This window comes from Dipodomys merriami, unplaced genomic scaffold, assembly GCF_024711535.1.
Source record: "Dipodomys merriami isolate MVZ:Mamm:240054 unplaced genomic scaffold, mDipMer1.0.p SCAF_25, whole genome shotgun sequence".
NCBI classification, from domain to species: Eukaryota; Metazoa; Chordata; class Mammalia; order Rodentia; family Heteromyidae; genus Dipodomys; species Dipodomys merriami.
Genome location: NW_027203937.1, coordinates 6,878,945 through 6,904,570, shown reverse-complemented (window position 1 = coordinate 6,904,570; position 25,626 = coordinate 6,878,945). Strand labels below are relative to the sequence as shown.

General features: G+C 35.7%; 1 protein-coding gene across 13 annotated transcripts in view; it reads right to left on the bottom strand.

Annotated features, from left to right (window-relative positions):
• The window catches only part of Dlg2 (discs large MAGUK scaffold protein 2), a 2,075,786-nt gene that overhangs the window by 1,601,486 nt on the left and 448,674 nt on the right, over positions 1–25,626 (bottom strand). Inside the window, exon 1 of one of the 13 annotated variants that reach the window (XM_070034871.1) lies at positions 15,938–16,300. The exons of 11 other annotated variants lie outside the window; for them this stretch is intronic. In XM_070034871.1, coding sequence (XP_069890972.1) covers positions 15,938–15,967 — 30 coding nt within the window. In that variant the 5' untranslated portion in view covers positions 15,968–16,300. Of the gene's footprint in view, positions 1–726; positions 748–15,937; positions 16,301–25,626 lie in introns of those variants that run through there. One more of the 13 variants, XM_070034875.1, reaches the window with a different exon arrangement.

Below are 25,626 nucleotides of genomic sequence, written 5' to 3'. Positions count from 1 at the left end.
GAGGTGTGCCATCCAGGAAAAGAGCAGTTGCTGAAACAGAGACAGTGCATCTCTCAAGAACTGAGGTGGAAAACTCAAGCAAAGACAAAAGGCATGGAAGCTATGGCACCTCACTTTATCCAATTGGGTAGCAGTTACTAGGCTCTGAAACTGAGGCCTCTTCCCATATAACCTTCTCAAAATGGATTGGCCTTGGTACAGAGGCTACTGAAATGCAGGAAAGTTGATACCTGTGCATTTCTCCTCTTTGCCTAGTTCAAAACCAATAGGGGAATAGGCCCTATAAGCATATGGAACCACTACCTCAATCCCAGATGTGAGCCATTATGTCAATCATTGATCCAGGTGTGGACACTTGAGGCAGGAAGTATGGCCTAGGCTATTTCTTCCATCCTGCTGCCTAGGACACTAACCCCATCTCAACAGTTCAGGATAAGGAATTCTTTCAGAAGTATGGGTGGTGACCTCTATCTGGCTATTGCCTATAATGGAGTAGGTCCACAAGGGCACTTGATGAAAGATTTATCAAAGGGAGAAGATACCTTAGGAAAGAAACTGAGGTCTTATTTTTTTTAATTTAAATTAGTAAAAAAAATGGCACCAATGGACCTCACTTAGACAGTGATATAACTTTCATAGCTTTGGAAAGCCAGTATACTAGAATCTGACTTTACTGAGAAGTTTAGCTGGTGAGATAATATTGAGTTATTAAGTCAGGAAAGGTACCTTCATTTGGGTCAGTCTTTGTGTTCACAGTTTAAGGCAAAAGATCCATTATGAAATATGTATCAGTGTAGCTTGGACCAATGTAAAACCTTGAGCTACAGGAAGGCATAGACAGCCGGGTGCTAGTGGCTCAGGCCTGTAATCCTAGCTACTCAGGAGCTTGGAAGGCTGGGATCTGAGGATCATGGTTTGAAGCCAGCCAGGGCAAGAAAGCCCATGAGACTACTCAGAACAAGTCAGAAGGGGCATTGTGACTCAGAGGCTCTAGACAGGGGGAGGGAGGGAGGGAGGGGAGGGAGAGACAGGGGGGAGGAGAGGGGGAGGGAGAGACAGGGGGAGAGGGAGGGAGAGGGAAAGAGAGGGAGAGGGAGGAGAGGGAGAGAGGGAGAGAGGGAGAGGGAGAGGGAGAGAGGAGAGAAAGGAGAGAGAGTAGAGAGGGAGGAGGGAGAGAGAGACAGAGGGGGAGAGAGGAGGAGGGGGGAGAGAGGGGGAGAGAGGGAGGAAGAAAGAAGAAGGAAGGAAGGAAGAAAGGAAGGAAGGAAGGAAGGAAGGAAGGAAGGAAGGAAGGAAGGAAGGAAGGAAGGAAGGAAAAGAAACAAGAAAAAAAAGAAAGGTACCAACATCATCATAGGACCTTTAATTAGACTCAGAAGAGGAAACACAGAAAACCACAAAACCTGCCAGTGAGAGAACAAGTCTGAAGCCAAACTCCCAAGATTAAAATCACAAACCAGCTGAGTGACCTTGAATAAATTGTTTAACCACTCTCCACCTCAGTTATGAAGATTAAGGGAGTTAATATAAGTAAAGCACTTATAAGTACTTTCATACATAATCAGCACTTTATGAGGATCAGCTGTTTCCTTTGTTTTTGTTATTAGTACCATTATCATCACATGTCAGGCTCAGAGAGAGACCAAGCACAGCAATTTCAGTTCAGGAAGAACTTTCTGCTCTCCTTATTCCATTTTCATGCACCAGACGTGCAGAGATCAAGCACTAACTGGTAAACAGTGAAAAAGGTTAAAACAGAAGACTGCAGTGTCCCCTTTCCCAAAAGTGAATATCTGATCTGAAGATTCTACAGTAGGAAAGAAAACCTTTCATCTAGAAGGTTTTCAGCATTTGGGCTAATATCTGGTACTAGATAAATCATTTTAATTCCTGAATGAAGACTGTATTTGTGATTTTTTTAAGTGATCATAGGCCTTGTTATTCTTTTAAATGACTAGAAAATCACGCAAATTCACACTTAGGTAGATGGCCAGATCAGGATGACTGACACGAAGTCATACTTGCTTAGCAAACGATGAGGACAAAACAAAGTGACCCTTATTACACCCATGACTCCTCTTTGTCCACTGTATCAAGAAGTAATGAAAAACTTCATGATTAGTGTCCATTTTTCCCATTCAATTTTGGGCACCATTCCTCATATTTTTCAGTGTATGACTTCACCCTTTCCTGATGTTATCCTTCCATTTGTTTTCTTTTATTCTCTCAGGTTTCAAAAGAAGTTTAAAATAAGTTGGCCTAATTCATTTCTGAGGAAATCCTTACTAAGGCTGAAGCCATGCTGTGGAGTCATGCATTTGGCTTTTCTGTAAATGAAACAAAATGTTGCTGACCTATTCTCCATAGGATGCTGAGAACAAGGGGTTTTCAGTGGGCAGTGACAGTGCTTCTAATGCATCTTTACATTTTCTAGAGCCCCTGTGACTCTAGAAAGACTTTGGGCCAGGTTGGCAAAGGTGCAGTATGTGGTTGAGGCATCAGAAGATAAAACATGCTGTGTTAAAATCATAATCTAATCACCCACCTACCCAAATTAACTATCACAGATAAGGTAGGCTCAAAATTCTCAGACTAGAAACGTTTACAGATTATAAATAGAAGTCCTGACTAGGACTTTGTAGTCTGGATGGGGAGAGGGTAGTGGGTTTGGGATCAGTGATATACCTTAGCTGTATACAGAAATAATATCTATCAAGCACCCTTTAGATTTCAGGCACCTGACATGTATTGCTAGCTCATTTTTATCATCGCATTAACCCTTAAAAGTGTCAAAGAGACAGTCCAAGGGAAAAGGGGATTCACAGAAATGGTGGGACAAAGGGTGAACCAATTCTACAGTGATACTCATGAGAAATTATGTTGGAAATCAACTTTACAACTGGGTGAAAAGGGAGCTAGGGGAAGTGGGAGAAAATAAGGGAGTGGGTAACTCTGTTCAAAAAGAAATGTACTTATGGCCTTGCTTATGTAACTGTAACCACTCTGTATATCACCTTTACAATAAAAGTTAAATTTAAAAAAGAATTTATTGGACCTTAGAATACAAGATGATCCACTTTTTAGATCTCTGCCTTGAATTTTTTAGTCTCTATGAGTTCTGCTGTTCTCGTCCATAAAACAGGAATGATAATACCTAGCTTATATGGTTATTGAAAGGATAGTATAAAAAACACTGGTGGCTCACGCCTGCAATCCTAGCTGCTCAGGAGGCTGAGATCTGAGGATCGAGGGTCAAAGCCAGCCCAGGCAGAAAAGTCTGTGAGACTCTTGTCTCCAATAAACCACCAGTAAACAGGAAGTGGCACTGTAGTTCAAGTGGTAGAGCGCTAGCCTTGAGCTGAAATGCTGAGGGACAGTGCCCAGGCTCAGAGTTCAAGCCCCACTTGATCCAGGCTGGAACATACTCTTAACACTTGAACATACTCCCATGCCACTTATCTCCTCCTCATCTATAGTGCCTCAATATAATATTTTACCTCACAGGAGTATTATGAAAAATAAAAGGGGAAGAATACAAGAAAGAGCTTAACAAATGTCAAGAATTTTAAATATTACTTTTGTTCCAGAGTTTTAAATTTATTAATATAAAGACTATGGGAGCAATGTTTAAAATACTGCAATAGTTTTAGAAGGACTCAATTTATGGGCCAGAACAGACTCTGCAATCTGGGATCACACACTTCATATCATTGCTCTGAAAATATTTCTAAAAGGTATTTTATGCCACTTTAGCACCTGTGAATCTCTACAGTCAAAGCTGAATTTTTACCATAAATAAAGAAAATAAGCTTCTAAATATAATATATATCTAAAATGAAGCTTTGTGAAAAGATTTTGAATGTAATTATTATTCATATTTTGTCACTGCATCCCACATCCCACAAACAAAATGAGAAAAAAAAATGTACTAGAATTATTCCACTCATCTTGCAAGAAAATAATTTTGGACAATGTCACTGTGGTTAATGAATGTTCTTCATTGGCAGATCTTGTCTATTATATAGTAAACTGCCAAGTCCTCTAGAAAAATAAAGGACTGTTAAGTTCCAACTATTCCTAGCAACTTTCTCCTCTAAAACATGTAAAATACATCTGTAAAGATACCTTTGATTAACAAATTAAGTGCTGATGAAAAATAAATTAGGTCAATCTTCTGTAGAATGAAATTCTATTCAGAAACAAGATCAAAACGATTTATTTTTCTTTTCCTTGCTTCCACAGAGACAAAGAAAAAAGTGAGGAGATTTAGCAGATTTAATTCTCCCTGAAATTTATAATTAACTACATGGAAAAGGGGACAATTACCATATTTCCAAAGAATAAAGGATTAAAAGGTTGAGCTTTTGATAAAAGATAATTACAACCTATTAAATACATAATTTATATCAATTTGTTCTTATAATCTTGAACTTCAAAACATGAACATACTTTGGATAGTGTTTTCTGAAAAGTAGACTGGAATGTCACCATTTAAACTCAGAGCTTTCCCATTAGAGAATTTTCTGATTCTTAGAATTCTAAAAATACCCAATATAAAGGAGGAGGTCAGTGGGTATTACTTGCATACATTCCCTATCTTCCTGACACCTATAAATATGTATTTGGGGACAAATGTTTATCAGTGAAAAAAATGTGCAAGCTGTAGTAGATCAGTTACCATAAACACCACACTGACAGCCAGAACTAGCAATTAATAGTGTCCCCGATTTAAATAGAACTTCAGATTGCTGAAGTAAATCACATGTGTATTAATTCAGGGCAGTTTTATTTTACAAGACCAGCAAAAAAAAAAAATGTAGCAAAATTCTAGGAGATTCTTAACAAAGACTTTATTTTGCATTTTTATAGTTTCTTTAAGTGATTTTTAATTTTTTATCATCAAGGATAATTAAATTCTCTTCTATTTTCTTAGTAAAACTATGAAGTATAAGAAGAGGAAAGCTCCCATTGCAACAATGAAATGTACAAGACGTTATGTCGAAAAACGAACTTTACAACTTTGGTGGGGGGAGGGGGCGGGAGGGGAGAGGAATGGGAAGGGATGGGAAGGGGAAACAAAGGAGGAGGCAACAATGCTCAATAGGAAATGCACTCATTACCTTGCCCATGTAATTGTAACCCCTCTTTATGGTATTTTCACAATAATAAAAAATTAAAAATGTAAAACACAATAAAATTATGTATTGTAAATTTAAAAAAAGAAGAGGAAAGCTAATAATAAAACTAAACTTTCTAAATTATTTTTCTTTTTTTAATAAGTTTTTTTATTGTGAAAATACCGTACAGAGGAGTTACAACTACATGAGCAAGGTAATAAATACATTTCTTATAAAGCATTGTTGCCTCCTCCTTTGTTTTTCTCCCTCCCATCCCTGCCCTCCCATCTCCATGACTATATTCTCCCCCTCTGTATCCCTATTTAAACAATTTGTTTTTTTCCCCTTCTCCTCCCCAAATTATATCAACATCAAATACAGTGAAAACAGGGGTTATACCGTGGGGGAGGGGCATACAAACCAACAAAACAATCACCTTATAAATATGTTAGAAACAATAGCTAGAAAGAAAAAAACATTTGTGTCCTTATCTTGGGGTTCATTTTGCCTAACATCATCTTATCTAAATTATTTTTCTATAACAACCAGAATTTCTGTTAATGGGAATAGCTAGTGATACAATTCATACCTTATGATTCAATTATTTGATACTGTTTTTCTGAAATGTAATTTAGTGGTCCTCAAAGAGAATTTCTATTTCTGACTACACTGCTCCTTAGGAAAGGGTATATTTGATTATTCTGTGTTATTTTTATATAGGGGTCTCAGAATAGCTTCAACGAAACATCTGAAAATACTGGTAGCTTTTAACTCAGATCTCAACCACAGAATAATGTAACACCCATTTGGGGCTCCTTTTACTTGGTTCTATGTCATTCATGACTAACTAATGAATTCCAAATACTATCCATTATTATATTTTTAAATAGTTAGAGGAGGTAACTTGGGGCAAAGCCATTTAATGGTACTGGTATACTTTCTTCTATGAAATGCAAACAAATTTTAAAAGATAACACATTTCATATGAACTCTGTTCTAGACAAGTTGTTATCTCAAAACTGAATGTAACATATATCTTGCCTTAAAACAATATTAATAAATTCTAATATTTAATTATTTCATGAACTGATGAAAGAATTTAAAATCATTTTAAATGTTTTAAATTGTATAGCTTTCTGACAAACTTTCATACTTTATGGTAAAAATATACTACATAATAATATGGTAGCTTTGTTGTACATTTATGGTAAAGGTAGTACATACACAGTACAGAGTCACATCATATTCCCCCAAACAAGGTTAAATATCACATTAAACCACTAAGAAGTTACACAGATATCAGTTACCATTCTTCTATTAGGCTGAAAACCTGGGTTGTCTGCATTCTCTTTTCTTGAATAAAAATGTATACTTTACCTCTAGTTATACTTTAGTTTTACAAGTTTAAAATATGATCATGGTAAGTTAGTTTATCATAGATCTGTTCCAGTAACCAGTAACCAGATTTTTTTTGTTGTGCATGAAGGGTTTTTTAAAAATCTTTTTAATCCATTCTTCTTATACTAAAATGACATTTCAAGTGCCATTTCAGGATTACCAACTATTGAGAGATAAGTTTGCCAATTGTCTGCCAATTGCCTCTCAAAAGAAAGTCTAATAGGAAGAAAAGATTCCTTTGGCATTAGTCATTGCATTATATATGATACATATAATATGTGAGTATATATGTGCATACATTATATATAACATATATAAACACATCTTATATATGCACACATATATTTGTGTGGCTTAGAGAAAGAAAATATTTCATCTACTCATTCATTTACTTATTCAACACTGAAATACATAATCAATGTCTGAAATAATCAATCAAAATGTATAGCACTCCATGCTTGTCTTGCATGCATGAGGCCCTGGGTTTGATTCCTCAGCACCACATAAGCAAAAAGAAAAAAGCCGGAAGTAGCACTGTGGCTCAAGTGGTAGAGCTCTAGCCTTGAGCTGAGGGACAGCACCCAGGCCCAGAGTTCAGGCCCCACAACTGGACCCCCCCCAAAAAATTTTTTAAATGTGTAGCACTCCAGCCAGTAACATAATAGATTATGGGCTATAAATACAATGAATGTTCTGTGTCATAATGGAGTTCATGTTATAGAAACAGATACACACATGTGAAAATTAACCATATAGCTAGTTCAAGGTCATCACAAAGACACCTACAATATACTGATAATGTGGCTCAGTCTGGTAATGCAGTATCAAGGAAATTATTTTAAAAGGAATCTGGATTTAAGCTGTGCATTAAAGGTTAAGAAAAGTTTATCCAGGCAAGTGTCAGGTAAGAGAGTCAAAAGGCCTTCTGGGCATAAGAAAATGCAGGTGCAAAAAGAATACGATGGAACTCAGATAGGTTAGGAGACTCAAATAAATATATTTGACAGTAGTTGAATAATACATGAAGATCAGTGAGATCACACAGAAAAGTCAGATAGGAGCCAGAATATAGAGGGCCACATGTTCTAGCTAAGCAGTGCTATATCCTGAAAAGAAAAAAGTAGAAAGACAGGTATTCACACCTAATCTTCATTGGCTATATGTATTTATAGTGTATAGACTAGCTATATGTATATATTTGCATTAGCTGTTCTTTGGGATGTTTTGCCAAGATCTTCACAGAACTGACCCTTTTTAAGTTTCCAGAACTTACTCAGAGTGAACTTTTCTGTTCACCCTGTCTAAAATAGCTCCATCTTGGCACTCACTCTATATTCCATTTTTCTGCTCTTTTGAAGTTATACTGAGTTATTAATATTGGAAATTATGTTTATTCATTTTATGCTCATTGTCTAAGTTCTAGGAGAGTATGGGGCTTGTCTGATTTTATTCACTGTTCTTTTCTCTGCTCAAAATAATATCTGGCACATTGTATGTACTTGGTAAAACCATGGAGGTAATGAGTGCTGCAGTATGAATGCTACACCAAATCCTCACCACAAGCTCCCTAGGAGGAGCTTATTGTTTCATTTAAGAAAATTGGTATAGGTAAATAAGTAATTTGGCCTAGACAACAGAAATAACCATTTGCAAATTCCATAGATGTCTCTGACTCCAAAGGCCATACTTTCAACACAATTCTCTTCTACTACTTTAAGCCAAAATCAGTGGTTGAATGGCAATTGTTATCCAACTGTTCCACACTCAGTTCTGCATGGGACCTCAAACATGTCAGGCCAATTTTCTTGAATCATTAATGTTACATAAAATTAGTTCTAAAACATAGACATAGCCCTCATTTTCCCCACGATACAGTGATACTAATGGTAACAGCTCCATTTGCACTAGCATTTCCTCTTTTCATAAAGGCACTCATCCTTACCTTATAAAAATTATTTTATGTATTTTTTCAAATACATAAACAAATCTGATTCTGTTCAATATGACCATATTATGACTTCAAAGTTGCAAAGATAAGGTTTAAAGAGAGTAAATTGAATTAGATTATGGAAAATTTAAGACTATGTTTTCTGAATCTTTTTTCAATGTACATTTCCAAGTTGCTTTTGATGAAGCACACATAAATGAATGAGACAGGTCTCTCAGGCAGCTGTAATCATGAGTAATCTGCTTTAAGAAAATCTTATCTACAAATGTTCAGATGATATAATAGAAGGAAATGAGGAGTTCGTTTTTAACTTTATAAAGAGATTTTGATTGAGCACAATGTGTTTAAATATTATTTGATTTGCAGTTTTTTATTTGCCCTTGTTTCTTTGCAAATCTATATTGTTTTTATTAATTAAATCTACATGAATGTCTTATAAAGAGCAATCCTTTCAAACACATAGCTCTTCACAGCACATGTGATCTTTACCCAGAGTCAGAAAGGGCTAATGCTATAAAATAATCATCTTTGTAATCAGGTTGCCAGGAAAGCCAGTTACTACATGTATTGACAGATAACTGGTATGATTCATAGAAATCTTACTTCATTTTGGAAAGCTTACCTTAATAAGCTACAGATATGTGTTCTTAAACTTATTAGTTGTGTTTATGTATTTCTCTGAATTCACCAGATTTTTTCCTAGTCCATCAAGTCCTCTGCCCCAAACTCTTGAGTAGCACCTTGCAAGGACTTGGCTGGAATGACAGGTCTCAGAACCAATGTCCTTTGCAGGACCAATATAAAAAGGGAAATATATGACAGCTGTGAACAGCATACCAAGCCTTTCAAGGTAATCTGATAAGCATTTTTTTATTTGTTTTTCTTATTTCACTAAATCCTCCAAGCAACCCTGAAAGATAGGTACATTTTTTGAACTGGGGTGCTAAAGTTTAGAGGTCATTCAACTAGTGAAAAGGAATATCATTATTCTTACTCAATGCTCAATAGGAAATGGACTCATTACCTTGCTCATGTAACTGTAACCCCTCTGCACAGTATCTTTACAATAAAAATATATATTAAAAAAGAAATGCAAGGATGGACAAAGTAGAATATGGCAGTAAATCGGAAAGAATTTAAACTAGAGGAATAAAATGGGGAGAATCCAGGAAAGCTGGAATTTGAAAGTAGTGCTAATAATGGTTGGGAAACCCTATTTCCCTTGAAATAATAAATATCTCAACTTCTGATACTCCTGATTAGGCCGTCTCTATAACTGATGCTCTGTAGCTTGTTACTCACTTGAATACCGTACATCCCAACATTATTGACCTTTCTTTCTTTTTTTTAAATTTAATTTAATTTTATTTGTGAACATACTGTACAGAGGAGTTACAATTACGTGGGCAGGATAATGCGTACATTTCTTACCAAGCATTGCAGCCTCCTCCTTTGTTTACCCTTCACATCCCTTCCCAGCCTCCCCCCTCCCCCCCAATCCCAATCTTCTCCCTCTCCCCCCCCCACCCCCCCCTGCACCGACGTTGTAAAGCTCATTTTGGAATGACAACTTGTACTTCTCATTGTTGCAACAGGACCTTTCTTTCTTAAAATACGTATTTCTCCCTTTCCCTCTTCATCTTCTGCTGCTTCTTTCCTTTATCTACATCTGCATTTTCTCTCTTGCTCTCTCTCTCTTCCTCTTCCCTCTGCTCTCCTTCCCTTCTCATTTCTCCCTCCCTTTCTTCCTCTCTTCCTCTCCCTTTTCCTCCCTGCTCTTTTCTCTCTTTTCTCTCCCTTTTCCCCTCCACCTCAATCTAGGAATTTACCTGGAATACCTTACCACTGCACTCATCATTGTACACAGCAGCTTAATTGTTTGTTTTAGGAAAGCCTTCCTTATATCTAGCTTTGCCTATCCTGTAGTCACTTCAGGACTCCCTGTGCTCATTCACCTCCTTATCACATATCATTGTTATTTCCATATTCCCATAATGGCTTTCCAGTAGATTAAAAGTTCCATGGAAACAAATTTCTCTTTGTATCTGCATACATTCAAGTATATCAAGCCCAAGTACATATTCAATAAATAACTTGTTAGAAGAATAAAATCAATGGTTGGATGCACTGCTTCCACTATGGGAACAGATGCAAGGGTACATCTGCATAAATAAATCGCTTTGTTTATGAGCACAAGGCCACTCAGAAAACCATTTGTTGCCTTGGTGATTTGTATCATTTTTCTCTACATAAAGCTATGGTAGAGAATAAAAATTATTTTAGCTTCCTATGAAACTATAGTTGAAAAGTTTCTAGTGTGAGTCCCTTTCCAAAAGAACAATGTTACTTTTTAATCTATTAAGGTCATAATAAATAATATCATACTCGCCTTGATAAAAATCTTTTAAATGTCCAGCCACAACTTTTATTTCCTTTCAGAAATTCTATGTGACTTTAATCCATTTAAAAGCCAGTTGGTTGACAGAGGTGGAAAGTGAAATCATATTTACAAAGCAGATATCACATTAACATCAATAAGAGCTTACTTTATGCTGCCTGTTCCACTTTTCATTCTGCTATTTGAGTTGATTTATGCACATTAACCTGTTAAACATATTAAAATTTAATAGCACCATCATACCTTTATTAATAAGTTACAGCGGCCATTTCACTTAACATACTGAAATTATATTTGTAGATTCTTTTTAAACTATTTTTCTGGTCTATAAGCTGGTTAATGGCTATCCAAAATGATAGCACTCTATAACTCATCTACTACTTTATTAAGATGACTAGTGAACCTGAATAATTTTATTTGCAGAAATAATATACTTTAGAATAATATTAGAGATAGAAAGTAAATTAACTCAGAGATATAATAGAGTCCTGTTGTGCTTTACACATACAGATGTCACTGAGGACTCACTGTAAGAAAATATATATTTACTTTGATTTTTCACAGCTCTAACATTTTATTGTCCTTCTTTCAAATCCTATATGCTATTGCCTAAGTCTTGAGTATCCCTTCATAAAAAACTCTATGGACTGCTTTAATATCATTACATGTAGTTCAGAATAGTCTATTATCTAGAATTATTGTTTCATTGACCATTTATCTAGTAGCATTCATTCATTCATTCATCTGGTAGCGCTGTCTTTCCATTGTTTATTTTCTGTACATTTTAATTGTCAAACTTTTTAGGTTTTCTTTTTTTTAAATTTTTATTGTGAACATAATGTACAGAGGGGTTACAATTACATGGGCAAGATAATCAGTACATTTCTTATCAAGCATTGGAGCCTCCTCCTTTGTTTCCCCTTCCCATCCCTTCCCAGCCTCCCCCCACCCCCCTAGGATTTCTTTATTCAAAGCGTTCTTAGGGGCATCTGGGTTGGTTCCATATCTTAGCTATGGTAAATGATGCTGCAATAAACATAGTTGTGCTGGTAGCTTTAGTGTGGTCTTGTTTGTGATCATTTGGGTAAATGCCCAAAACTGAGATTGCTGAGTCATAGGGGAGCTCTATGTGGAGTCTTTTGAGGAACCTCCATACTGCTTTCCAAAGTGGTTGAACAAGTTTACATTCCCACCAACAATGAAGTAATGTTCCTTTCTGTCCACATCCCCTCCAGCATCTGTTGTTGTTAGAGTTCTTGATTTTTGCCGTTCTAACTGGAGTGAGGTGATATCTCAATGTTGTTTTGATTTGCATTTCTTTTATGGCTAGGGATGTTGAGGAACCTCCATACTACAGCACAACTATGTTTATTACAGCATAATTTACCATAGCTAAGATATGGAACTAACCTACATGCCCCTCAGTAGATGAACGGATCAAGAAAATGTGGTACACAATGGCATTCTATGCCTCCATCACAAAGAATGACATTGCCCCATTTGTTAGGAAATGGAAAGACTTGGAAAAATTACATTAAGTGAAGTAAGCCAGGCCCAAAGAAACATAGGTCCCATGCTTTCCCTTATTTGCAGTAACTAGTTTATGTCTGAGACAAGCAGAAATGGTCAGATAAGTTGATGTTAGGTGAAATGAACCCCAAGATAAAGACTCAAATGGTTTTTCTTTCTTGCTATTGTTTCTAACATATTTATAAGATGATTTCTTTGTTGCTTTGTATGTCCCTTCCCCACGGTATTACCCCTGTTTTCACTGTATTTGATGTTGGTATAATTTGTGAGGGGAAGGGAAAAAACAAATAGGGATACAGGTGGACCCATTGCAACAATGGGATGTATAAGAAGTTATGTCGAAAAACGAACTTTGCAACTTTGGGGCACAGAGGGGATGTGTGAAGGAGGAGGAGATGGGAAGGGATGGGAAGGGGAAACAAAGGAGGAGGCAACAATGCTTGATGAGAAATGTACTCATAACCTTGCTCATGTAATTGTATCCCCTCTGTATGGTATTTTCACAATAAAAAATTTTTTAAAAAGCATTCTATGGAAATTTCAATTCATAAAATGTGTTGTCTTAGTTCTTACATTGTGTTTGATATGTTATTGAGATAACCTCACTTTCCTCAGTTATTATGCTAGAGAAAGGATTCATTGAATATGCTAGAATTGCTCAATACATGTCCCTATATTGAAATCTTTCCAAATATTAGGAATTGCTTTGGGTACTTTACATGCTTTAACATGGCTTAAACATTCTGTTGCAAATATAGAAGTGGAGAGTAGGAAATGGAATTGTTAAACAGCTCATCCAAGTTCTTAAGCTTACAAGTATCATTTAAATCTAAGTCTTCGTCTAGAACTCTGTTCTTTCTCATTAAGTCATGTTTTTTTTTTTCTCAGTGGTGACATCTGTAACAAAAGAGTTGAAACTGAAACTGGACAGAAGCCTTCAAAGAAAAAGAGATGACTCAATATTCTTATAAAAACATCTGGTGAGACCTTCCAATCTGAGGCAGAGTGTCTATGTTGAGCTGTGCTGATGATCTTCTAGACCAAAAGATCTTACTCTACATTTGCATGGGTTCTGAAAATCAGTCTCTCTAGACTGGAACACTTAAAACTTCCAGCAATCAGTTATGGGGAGGGGATGTAATCTAGGGTAGCATTTTTTTCAAAGGGAGTTTAAATTTTTAGGAATTTGTCACAATTATACCTTTCCTTTTATACGTAAAAAATTTAAATGCTTCTCCATTGTGTCTAATGAATCCTTTTATATTGTCATTATGCCATGATCATTCTCGATTTGTCATAATTTCTCATTTCATTAATCTTCTAACTAGCAAAGACAAAGAGGTTTTGTTTCTGTCATTTGTATAATGGGGAATGAAACTGGGAGGGCTGGAGGATGCAGGAGGGCAGTAAGCACCTTTTGTGCCAAAGTAGAAGAGGCAGAAAGATCTAGACACTATTCCCAGTGAATGACTTTGTTTCCTGCCACTGAACATTTTGATGCCACTAGTGGTCATCTTTGATACTGAGATGTGACATGGATGAAATGCAATCTAGACAGATCAAGCTGGTTGAACATTCCAATTCTACCAAGAAAGTAACATGGCCAGTGCTGTTATAAAGTAGAATTAATGTTAGAGAAAGAAGAGGTAAAGTTGAAAAGAGATAAAATTTTAAGTTTCCAAATTGTTGTAAAGTTCCAGGAAAAAGGGAGTGTCCATAGTGTATAGTCTCTTGGGAAGAAGGAATAAAATATTGATGAGATGGGATAAATAGACCGGATTTGCAGTCTGCAGTTCTCTAGGAAGTCTTATTCATCTTTCAGCTTAGTGATCATTTAAACACTGTAAGATAACTTTGTTATAAATATGTTTGTACATTAAAGATTATGTAAATGACACTCTAGAATGCATATGAGAACATTGGATTAATAACATTTTTCTCTCACACATTATCTAAAACAAAATCTCTTACATTTGTCCTACTAATTGTGGTAACATTTTATATATTGAATTTTATATTATATGTAATATATATTGACAGAACTTGGATCCCAGTCATTTTAAGTTCGATTAATAACTTTTTATAACTTATTTAAAAGTACTAATTATGTTTAACAGTAGCTTAAATTGCTATGACAAGCTATTATTTATAAATTTATTACCATTTATAAATAATTATAAAACACATGTAACTCAGATTTGGCAATATTCTGTGAAGAAACAACAAGTAAAACACTTTAGGAGAGGAAAAACTATATAAGATCATCATTCCTTCCCCATGTCCAATAATGACATGCATTTTCCCAGTTAACTCTTTTTCTTTTTGGCACTCATTTTAGTCTATTATTTTCCTAACTGTACTAGAAAAACTAAATGAGATGGTAGGCAATTTTTAAAAGTAATACAAGGTGTCATTGTATAATTTAGAAACCCGTAAACTAGTCCAACCAGAATTCTAAGCCCATGAAACTGATTGAAGCTGTCACTGAAGCTAGGTCCTTTTTGGAAAGATAATCTCTTAAGAATTTCTGGACTTAATTTATAAAAGTTTAAAAAAGGCAAAATAATGTCATATGATGTAAAATTTGATTTGTGGCTTCAAAATTAATCTTTTGTTAATATTAATGAGTGTGCACAGTTAAAACACATACTTACTGAGTCTCATGCTCTAAGCTATTGATTTTGTCATGTTTAATGGGTATCCAATCAATATGAGATAGAAAAGATATGACTTAAATAAATTCATGGTATGCTTACACACACAATGAAAGGAATATAATGAATATGTCTTCTTAAATTAAGTTTTCTAAAAATAATAGTATAATTCTATTCAAATAACCAGCACATATGGACTTTACACTATTTAGAACTGAGGACAGAATAAAATAAAGTTCATTTGAACATTTTAGTTATCATCTATAATCTAAACCTATATAAGTTCTACCTATTTATTTTATTCCTTCTCATTTCTATGTCAACTTCTGATTATGCAAAATATTTCATTTGTTTATAATCAAAACAGAATCAATTGAATATTTGTGTTTTTACATCAGGGCCTAAAGATTTGTTTTTGATTTTAAAAAATTCTCTAAAATGTAGAATATCAGAATTCTCCAATCAGAAACAATATGTCAAGCCACAGTAAAGCTGATTGGCTTTTTCAAATATAGAAGACATGTTTTGTTTTGTTTTTAAATGAAAAGCTAATTATCACACGTAGACTTTCCCAATATGGTATATTTAAATGATGTGTGTTACACTACTACTATAGATACTTCAATTATGAGATATGAATAAGTGCAAAAGCAAATCCTGCCATTACAATTTTCCTTTCTTCTGTACAAACACACAATACCACTTTAAGAAGTTGAAATCACAGAAACACAGATCCCTCCAACCCTCTTAGGGAACAAAATGCCCAGCAAATTATTCTAATGATTTTATCTCATGAACTGGCAGCACCTAGCAGAGCTGTTTTCAACTACAGGACCAGGATAATAATAGAAAAAACCGCTGTACACAACCACAGCTCTGTTTCCTATCCTACCTTTGTGGTGACAATGCACAGGCAATCCATCCCGGATCCCTACTCAGGACTCAGTACATGGAAATCACACCAGCAAATCGGCAAAGGTGAGAAAAAGCCTGGTGGTGAATAGCACACTGAGAGAAAGAAGCAGAGCCTGGATTCTGCACAGAAGGCTTTTCCAAGGGGGCCCCTCGTGGGAAACTCGAGCCTTCCTCCATACAGCTCAAGGCAAGCAGGGGTCTCTTAGGCACGGGAAAATCCCCTAGGAATCAGCTCCGGCCAAACTTCCCGGTGGCTTGCTGGGCTGCGCTGCTGCATGGTCTCGGAGCAGATTCAGTGATGGGAGCAAGGCTTCTGATAGTGCCCCGCACAGTTCTATCCTGGCGATGAGTGTTACACCAAGCACGAGAATCACATTTCAGCTCTCGCTCTTGTTTCTCAATTCTGATCTGCTTGCTTCAGTGTACTCCTAAGATATCCTTTGCCAAAGTCCCCCCCTTTGCTGCTTTCTTCTTTTTTACTAACAACTGAGTGAGCACCACACACACACACACACACACACACACACACACACACACACACACAACTACCTGGCACATCTATCAAAGAGCTGCCGTTGCGTTGCTAGAACAGCAGCTTTGGGTAATAAAAAGCTATTTATTAGAAGCATGGTTCTCGGGAGCCTAAATGACTAGAAAGAGACGAAAGCAGAGGTGCACGCAGTGCTGCATACATCACATCTGAACTCATTTGCAATTACAAGGGCAGCTTCTTACAAATGACTAACAGCTGGGTAAGGAAAATCTGGCCAGGGACACACAGAAACTGCGGGCTTGGAGGTTTCACTTAGAAAACGGTAAAATATTTCCTTTTACTTGTGGAGCTCTTTGTGGGGTCTATGGCATAGGCAAAGAAAGACAGCTTAAACATTTAAACACGCGAGCGTATTATAAAATTAGAGTGGGAGGAAGCTTCAATGTGTTTACAGAAGTTCCACACTGGGGGGGCTGGGGGGAGTCAGTTATTTCCCAAACTTTTTCCTGCTCCCTGGTTGTCTGCAGGCACTTATTACGTGGGCAGAGCTTTGTGTTCCCTTCTGCAGCATTTTAACAGCCAAATGATTAACCCTCCTTTTCTCCCAGTGAAGCCGCTTTCAGGTGCTTGAAAACATCATTCTAGATAATAATGTACTTTTTTTTTTCATCATCTTAGGTACACAGGCACAGACAGACATAGGAAAGAAAGACACAAGAGCTCAGAGAAGAGGTGAAGAAGAGCAGGGTGAAGGTAGTGAGAAAGGGAAAGGAGAGACAGACAGAGAGAAAAACTGAGACAGTACTGCTTGACCAATAGGAATGAAAAATCAACACCTCCTTTTCACTAAGAAGCAAACACCCAGGAATTTCTTTGCATCACTGACAATATCAAGATAAAATGTTTAGGGACAGATACATTTCAAGTACCTTTATCAGATACCAGCAGAACCATCCTCTTCCAACTACACACCACTACCCTCTTTTTAAAAGATAAACGTATACTTCCTATAATAAACATGTTTAAAACACAAAGACAGAATGATAAGACATTTTTTTCTACCTTTCATGAATTATTCAGGTTCAAACCTCAATAACCTCCTGATTGCTAAGTAGATGAACGTCTCAAGAAGCTGACAAGTCATTATTTTACAAAAATGAGAGTACTGTTCCTGAAAGCCTTTTGTGTGTGTTTTTAAAGTTCATAGCAAATCAGATGTGTTCAGAGAATAAAAGACAGTAGTGAGTAAAGCTCCTAAACTTCAATTTGAAATAACAGTAGCAGAAAAAAAAATTCATGCCAGTGTTTAAACTCAGGGCTCTCCCTCCTGTTTGGTGCTCTACCACTAGAACCATAACTCCATTTCTAGCTTTTCGCTGGTTAACAGGAGATGATAAAAGTCTCTTGGATTTGATCCTCAGAACTCAGCCTGCTGAGTAGCTAGCATTATAGGTAGGAGCTACTGGCACCTAGCTTCAAAGTAATATTTGAGCTACATTATTATAATTGTTATTCTACAGATATAATAAAACTTCAGGTAATTTTCAAGTTAAGCAATACAAATAAAACCCATACTGTAGTCTATTCAATTAGGTATTACAGTTTAATAATATGAAAAAGCTAATGAAGCATCACTCTGCCTATGTTCCTCCCTGTTTATTACTTCATTACCATAATTAACTTAATACTTTCTAAGCTTATATTAGAGTGTGTAAACCATTTTGTCCTTGAGCATATCCAGGCACTGAGAAGCTTCCCTGATAATACTAAATATATAATATAAAAATGATTGCCATGTTTATGTTTAAAATAATTAGGCTTTATGTCTCTACAGCTTTTTAGAATTAACACAGCACTTGTGACATTTATCAGACTTAGGTGTTTCAATGATTTCCTAAGAAGGTAATGAGTTTCAGTGTCAGTATCAAAGACCATGTTTCTTAATTGTCAGCCCTGGGCTTTCTTAGTCATAGTCAGAGCAGAGATAGAAGTTAAGAGAAAGGAAATAAATTGGGTAGCAGAGTAAAATGGGTATTTTCCAAAAGTATCTAGAAGAAAGATTTTTTTGGAACTGCATTCCATCTTCTTAGAGAGGAAGAAACAAAGATTGGAGAAAATTGGCAGAGGAAGCCCAATTAGTCTTCTGACCCTGGCTGATCACAGATGAAAGCACTTTGTAAGCTCTAAAGGTCTGTAGAAATGAAAGGCACCCACTCTAGCATACTGTTGGTGCTCTCAAGCCACTCATTGTACGCTTGTGTTAATGAAGGCTCACAATATGATGATTTGATTAATATCTGTATCTCCCACTCCTTAAAAGTAGTTTTGATTTTCTTATTGCCTAGCCCAAAATCACTTTCAACAAATATACCTGAGAATCCACTTATGTGCAAACAGAATAACTGCCCACAGTAAAACACACACTATGATAGAGTACAGTAAACTTGGAGGGTTTGGGAATCATGAAGCAGAGACATTTAGCCTAGAATGGCATAATTATGAAGCCTTTAGAGTAGCCAAAGGACTCAGCTAGAAATTGGCAAGGAAAAGAAAAATTCATGTACCGTTTTATATTTGTAAAAAGGAAGGAATTGATACTATTGTATTCCTTTATACAACTAGCTAGATTTTAAACATCCAATGGGATTCCAGTAACTAAAATTTCTTTAGATTAGACATTTCACAAAGTGAACAATCAGTCCCTGCTAGAAAAAAAGAGCATTTTCACATAATGTTACATATAATGTATGTCTCCAGATGATAGGCATTCTATACTCATTAGTGGGTATACACCACAAAGGATTCATCAGATATGCACACATATTTAGGTAGGATAAATAGAGCCCCACTTAGGATGAGGCATTCCACTTTGGTTATGTCTGACCTTCCATTGACTTCCCTCAAATATATAAAGATGATAGAAGGTAACTCATTTACTCAAGGGAAACATTATTTTTAAAATTAACAAGGCATCAACTAGAAGCATTCTTTTGTACAGGCAGAGAGCTCAGTAGGGCCATGACTTCACAAGAAGTTTTTGGCACAATACAAAGCAATGTCTTACAAATAGTTTTACTTGATATTTCTAAGGTTAATGGTTTATGCCAGGAATATATTGATTCTCAGTAAAATCTCTGCCACTGCAAATTTGATATTATAATATTACTATTATAAATTAGTTCCCCTAAGGCTGCACCTTAAATACTTAAATGCATTGCTTTTAATTTTATTTCCAATAGGGAGAAAAATTGCTAGAAGTGGATATATCCCATCCCATTTTATTCTAGACTATAAGTGTATATATCCTCCTGGGGACATATTTAAGAAATATCTCTGGCACCTAGCATAGCATTTGACAGCTAAGCAGTACAAAAATTATTGGTGGAATGGTACCACTTATTTTCTTAATAGGAGACTTAATAAAACTGTAAATCCTTGATATGAATCCCTTGTCTATAAGAAACATCCTATAAATATATACTTATGCATATATGTTTAAGAAACACATATGTTGATATATGGAACTAAAAATATTTGAAATGAGTTTTTATGGCAAAAACAATGTGACATAAGAAGGTATGACTTGGAATGAATGACCATCTATAAAGGAGAAGGCCAGTAGCAGATCATTGCTGAAATTAGGGATTTACCCTTGTAATAGGAAAATAGCAATGTTTTAACTAGTAATAACTAACTATATGTGATCAAGTGAATTTTATGGAAAAACTAAGGCAGATACTTTATATTATCTGTGGGTGTTCTAACACTTTTCAGAAAGGAAGTAGATATCTTAGGGTTCATTCCCTAAGATATGTATTCAAATGTTTTTTTTTTCTTTCACGAGATTGTTTCTAACACATTTATAAGATTATTTCTTTGTTGCTTTTTATGTCCCTAGCCCACGGTATAACCCCTGCTTTCACTATATTTGATGTCAGTATAATTTTTGGAGGGGAAGGGAAAAAACAAATCGTTTAAATAGGGATACAAGTGGATCCATTGCAACAATGTGATGTACAAGTCGTTATGTGGAAAAACTTTACAACTTTGTGGGGGGGGGAGGATTGGGTGAGGGGGTGGGGAGGGGGGTGAAGATGGGAAGAGATGGGAAGGGGAAACAAAGGAGGAGGCTACAATGCTTGATAAGAAATGTACTCATTATCTTGCCCATGTAACTGTTAACACCTCTGTACTGTATTTTCACAATATAAAAGAAAGTAGAACCCTTATTTTATAAGGACACAAACAATAAGCTCCCTGTATTTATTTAGCTTGCCCTGGGTGAAATAAAGGTTACTCCAACCACAGTGCAAAGTCCATATTCTTTCTATCTCATGGTATCTCAAATCTGAAGGTAGTTTTTGCCTTCCTGGGTACAAACTGAGATTGTGAGCCAGACAGATCCAAAGGCCTTCTCTAGGCAAAGGTAGCTTGGGCTCTACTGACCAAGGACAAACAACCTTGGGTCCCCCTAAAAAGACAGATGTGTCTCTGAGTTCCTACTCTCAGGCTGTTTATAGAAAGGCCTGGAGCAACTCAAGAAGGAATGGACTTCACCTTAGAATGATTAGCTCCAAGGGAAATGACAGCAGCAATCCACTCACCTGGCCTCCAATCCCTGTCTATCCATTCTCCATATACCCAGGACAGCAGGCACACAGATAACATCTGCAAAGCTTGTTAGCTTAGTAAAATAAATAGACTGCAGGCAGGTCATGGCAAAATGCCTGCCCTCATTTCCAAACTCTCCAGAGGCAAGTAGGAAATTAAGATCAACTGGAAAAAGGACTGACTTTTACAAAGAGTTTCTGTCATGAAAAAAATTTTAAGATAATATTGGATCTAGAAAACAATTCATGAAAAAGCAGAAGTCTACATATTACATGTGAGGTGAAATGTGTATCTTTATAAGAGAACTATAAAAATTAAATGAGGGAATTTTTAAGTGAACCAATTGCTATAAATCAAGAAATTATCACTTTTAATCTATTTTTTAAACTACAGATTTCATTTGTACACACCCCAATTATAAGTCAAGTTTGCTCATATCTGTGATTTGGAACATAGTTAAATGATAACCACAGAGCTCTCCAGGTTGTCTCATCAGAATCTAAACTTTATTTGCAATTTTGAAATTTAGATAATCACACATAGTAAGTAATACGTGAAGAAAACATTCAATTAAAATTACATTTCTGTAACAAATCACAAGTTTATATAAACTTTGCTGAACCTCACATCCGTTCCTTATGAGACCATTTTTCCTACTATTTTACAATGCTGTGAGGTGAATGGACTCCAAAAATTTGAACAGTTGTGAACAACGTCAGCAGTATTTCCTAGTATCATTCCTATACCCCATACTCCACTTTCCTACATGCCAATCACTTTGGATTCTTTTCTGTTCCTCTATATTGTATTTCACTCCAACTCTACTCAGGACATTGAATTTGTTTCTTGTGCCAGAAACTCTCTTCCTGAATCTGCATACAATTGATTCCTTCTCATTTTTGTCTCCATGTATATGCTACCTGCTCAGTAAGGTCAGTCTCAAACTGACTCCTCTAATTAAATGAGGTTGCAATCCATCATTCTCCACTAAGGAATTCTGGTTTATTTCTATAATAGTGATGATCATAGTTTACAATTATTCATCACTTTATCTGACCTGGAGAATATCTATGGAAGCAAAAGCCTCCTATGCTGTCTTCAAGGCTGTACTATCAATGTTTACAAAATGATAGATGCTAACTAGATACTTTCTTAATGGATGAATAAAATAAATCACAGTGAAGCTACTTTTCTTTTGTTTTTGTTTTTTTTTAATTTTGAATCTATTTTTTTAATGTAAGGCCAAATCAGTAGCCCACTATGAAGTTTACAATCAATTTGTTAAATGTAGCTTCGTTTCCAAGTAACTATTATTCATGAATAATAGTATTTATATGTATATAAAATAAGCAACTCTTTTGCATTCACTATATAACCTTACTTTCGAAAATAAGTTGTAGATAAAGTATATAACATGATGTTATGGGATACATATAGATAGTAGGATTATTACTAGAGTGAAGAAAATTATCTACTCACTACGTGTGAATCTTATATACAGAAAATTCTGTTACCAGTAGCCATTGTGTGGTATATTGGATTATCCAGGATAAGAATTACTAGGTCTTCAAATTTTATGGTTAATTTGTTTTGAAATTTTCACATTATTTTCTGTAATAGTTGTACTAATCTACAGTCCCATGAACAGTTTATTGTCCCCTTTTCTCTACACTCACACAAACTTTTGACTTTTTGTGCCTGTGCTGGGGCTCAGAGCCAGAGCACTATCCTTTTGCTTTTTCACTCAATGCTGGCACTCTACCACATGAGCCACACCCCACTTCTAATTTTGCGGTGCTTAATTGGAGATAAGAGTCTCAAGGACTTTGCTGCCAGACTGGCTTCAAATGTGATTCTCAGATCTCAACTTCCTGAACAGCTAGTTACAGGTGTCAGCCACCTGATTTATTTTTAAAATTTTATTGTGAAAGTGATATACAGAGGGGTTACATTTACATGATTAAGGTAATGAGTACATTTCCTTTTGAACAGTGTTACCCCTTCTCTCATTCTGTCCTAGTTTTTAGCCTCCCAACGTCCTTCCCCCTCAAAGTTGTATAGTTCATTTCCAACATAGTGTCTAGTGGGTTTCACTGCTGAATTTGTTTCACCCTTTGTTCCATCATTTGTGTGTTTGTTGATAATATCCTAACTATCTGTATTAGTTTTCCATCACTGTGACCATATACCTGACAAAATCAACTTAAAAGAAGGAAAGATTTTAGAGACTTTCCATCCATGGTTGCTTGACTATTTCTGCGCTGGTGGGGAGACAGAGCCTCATGGAAGACAGGGCATGGTATATACCAGAGTTGCTCACCTCATTTTGGATAAGAAGAAGAAAGAGAGATAAAGGGACAAGAACAAGATAAACTTCAAAGGTATACTCCCAGTCACTTAATTTCTCCAACAAAGTATCACCTCCCAATAACTCGTTCAGATTGTTCAAGGTATTAATACACTTAGGAAGTTGGCACCCTCATGATCAAATCACCTCAAATAACACAAAAGACTTTTGGAGGTATATATCATATCCAAACCATAATGACATTATAAGATCTGAGGTAGTATCTCATGATGATTTTTGCTTCCATGTCCCTAAAAACTAATGGTATTGAATAGGTTCCATATACCTGCTTAGCTATTTTGATGTCTCCTTTGCCATACTCTTTTGCCATTTTGTAAATGAGTTATTTGTTTAGCACTGTTGTGTTGCATGAATTTCTTTAAATAAATTTTGCAGTATAAACTCCTTATCATGTATATAACTTGTTAATAAGCATCAACTTCTTATTAAGCAGGAACTTCCATATCTATGACACCACTAATTATTCATAACTAGTATTAAGTTCATAACCAGAATTGGGTATTATACAGGTAAGAAAAGTAAGACTCATTAAAAACTGACTTTCACAAATATATATGCCTGTAAAGTTGATAATGCAACTTGATAGATATTCTGCTAGCATAGTAAATTAAACAGTATGAACCATGATCTCCTAACCTCATGCCCTATCTCATATTTGTTAGAATGGATATCTACTTTCAAAGACATTGATCTCACTAATGCAGTAGTACATGTCACAATCATCAATGATTCTTCCTAAGTGCTATTAATGTGAACAGAATATACTTTTATATTCCCAAATACTAGAAAAAACATGCAAATGATAGATATATTTTATTATATTAGTAGACTCTCATTTCTGTAATATTTCTGTTGCTGTTATGACATCTAGTAAGTAAATATACTTGAATAAATTTCAACTGATTAGCTTAAAATAGCTTTTTATTGTGGAAATACTGTACAGAGGGGTTACAAATACATGGGCAAGATAATGAGCACATTTCTTATCAAGCATTGTAGCCTCCTCCTTTGTTTCTCCTTCCCATCCCTTCCCATCCTCCCCCCCAAACCCACACCCAATCCTCCTCCCCCCACCCCACCAAAGTTGTAAAGTTCATTTTCGACATAACGACTTGTACATCTCATTGTTGCAATGGGTCCACCTGTATCCCTATTTAAATGATTTTTCCCCTTCCCCTCCACAAATTATAACGACATCAAATAGTGAAAGCAGGAGTTATACCGTGCGGGAGGGACATACAAAGCAACAAAGAAAGAATATGCCACAGCTGGTAACACAAAAGCCTGATCAATAATACTAGTACAAGCATCCCAGGCACAGACTATTAGCAGGCAGAAAATGACCCAAAGTACTACAAGCCACCCAAAGATAAAAAAAAAGATGTCTTCACCAACCAGATTATGAGGAGTGATTACATTCTGTATTTTAAAATACTAAATCAGAATTAAAAAGTAAAATCAGTACTAATATAATAAAATCAATAGAAATAATATTCAAATATTCAAACTTTTCCAGAAGGAATAATTGCCAGATGGATATTTATTGGCTACTTTAACAGTGGTAAATATCCAATTACTAGAGGATCTGCAGTAGATGATCTATGTCCCTTTACCAGGGTCTCAGCACAAGAAATGTAAAATTAAGTAGTCATCACTCTAGATTACCATGAAAATTATTCTTAATCTTCTGATGCTATATTTTGAAGTTTGTTGCTCTCAGAATATTAGCTCTAAGTCTTTATTATCATTACTACTACTATAAATTACTATTATTAATTTACTACTTTTATAATTAATATGCTATATATTATGTTAAACATTAATATTTAACACAAGTATTAATATTACATGCTATATTATTATAATAAATGTGTATTAACCTTAAAAACCAATCAATTTTTCCTATGTTTTTGCTGGTACTCGAGGTTGAACTAAGGGCCTCACACTTGCTTGGTTTGCATTTTTGGTATCATTCTACTGCTTGAGTTATGCCTCTAGCCTGACTTCTTGCTGGTTATTTTGGAGATAGAGCCTGCAAGACTTCAGACTAGCTTCAACTCTCTAGACCTCAGCTGCCTGAATAGGTAGGATTTAAAGGTATAAGCCACCAGTACCCACTCAACTTTCTAATTTTGAAACCCTGTCCCAATTATACATTTACAAACCCAAGTTATATTATCAGTTTAGAGTACTA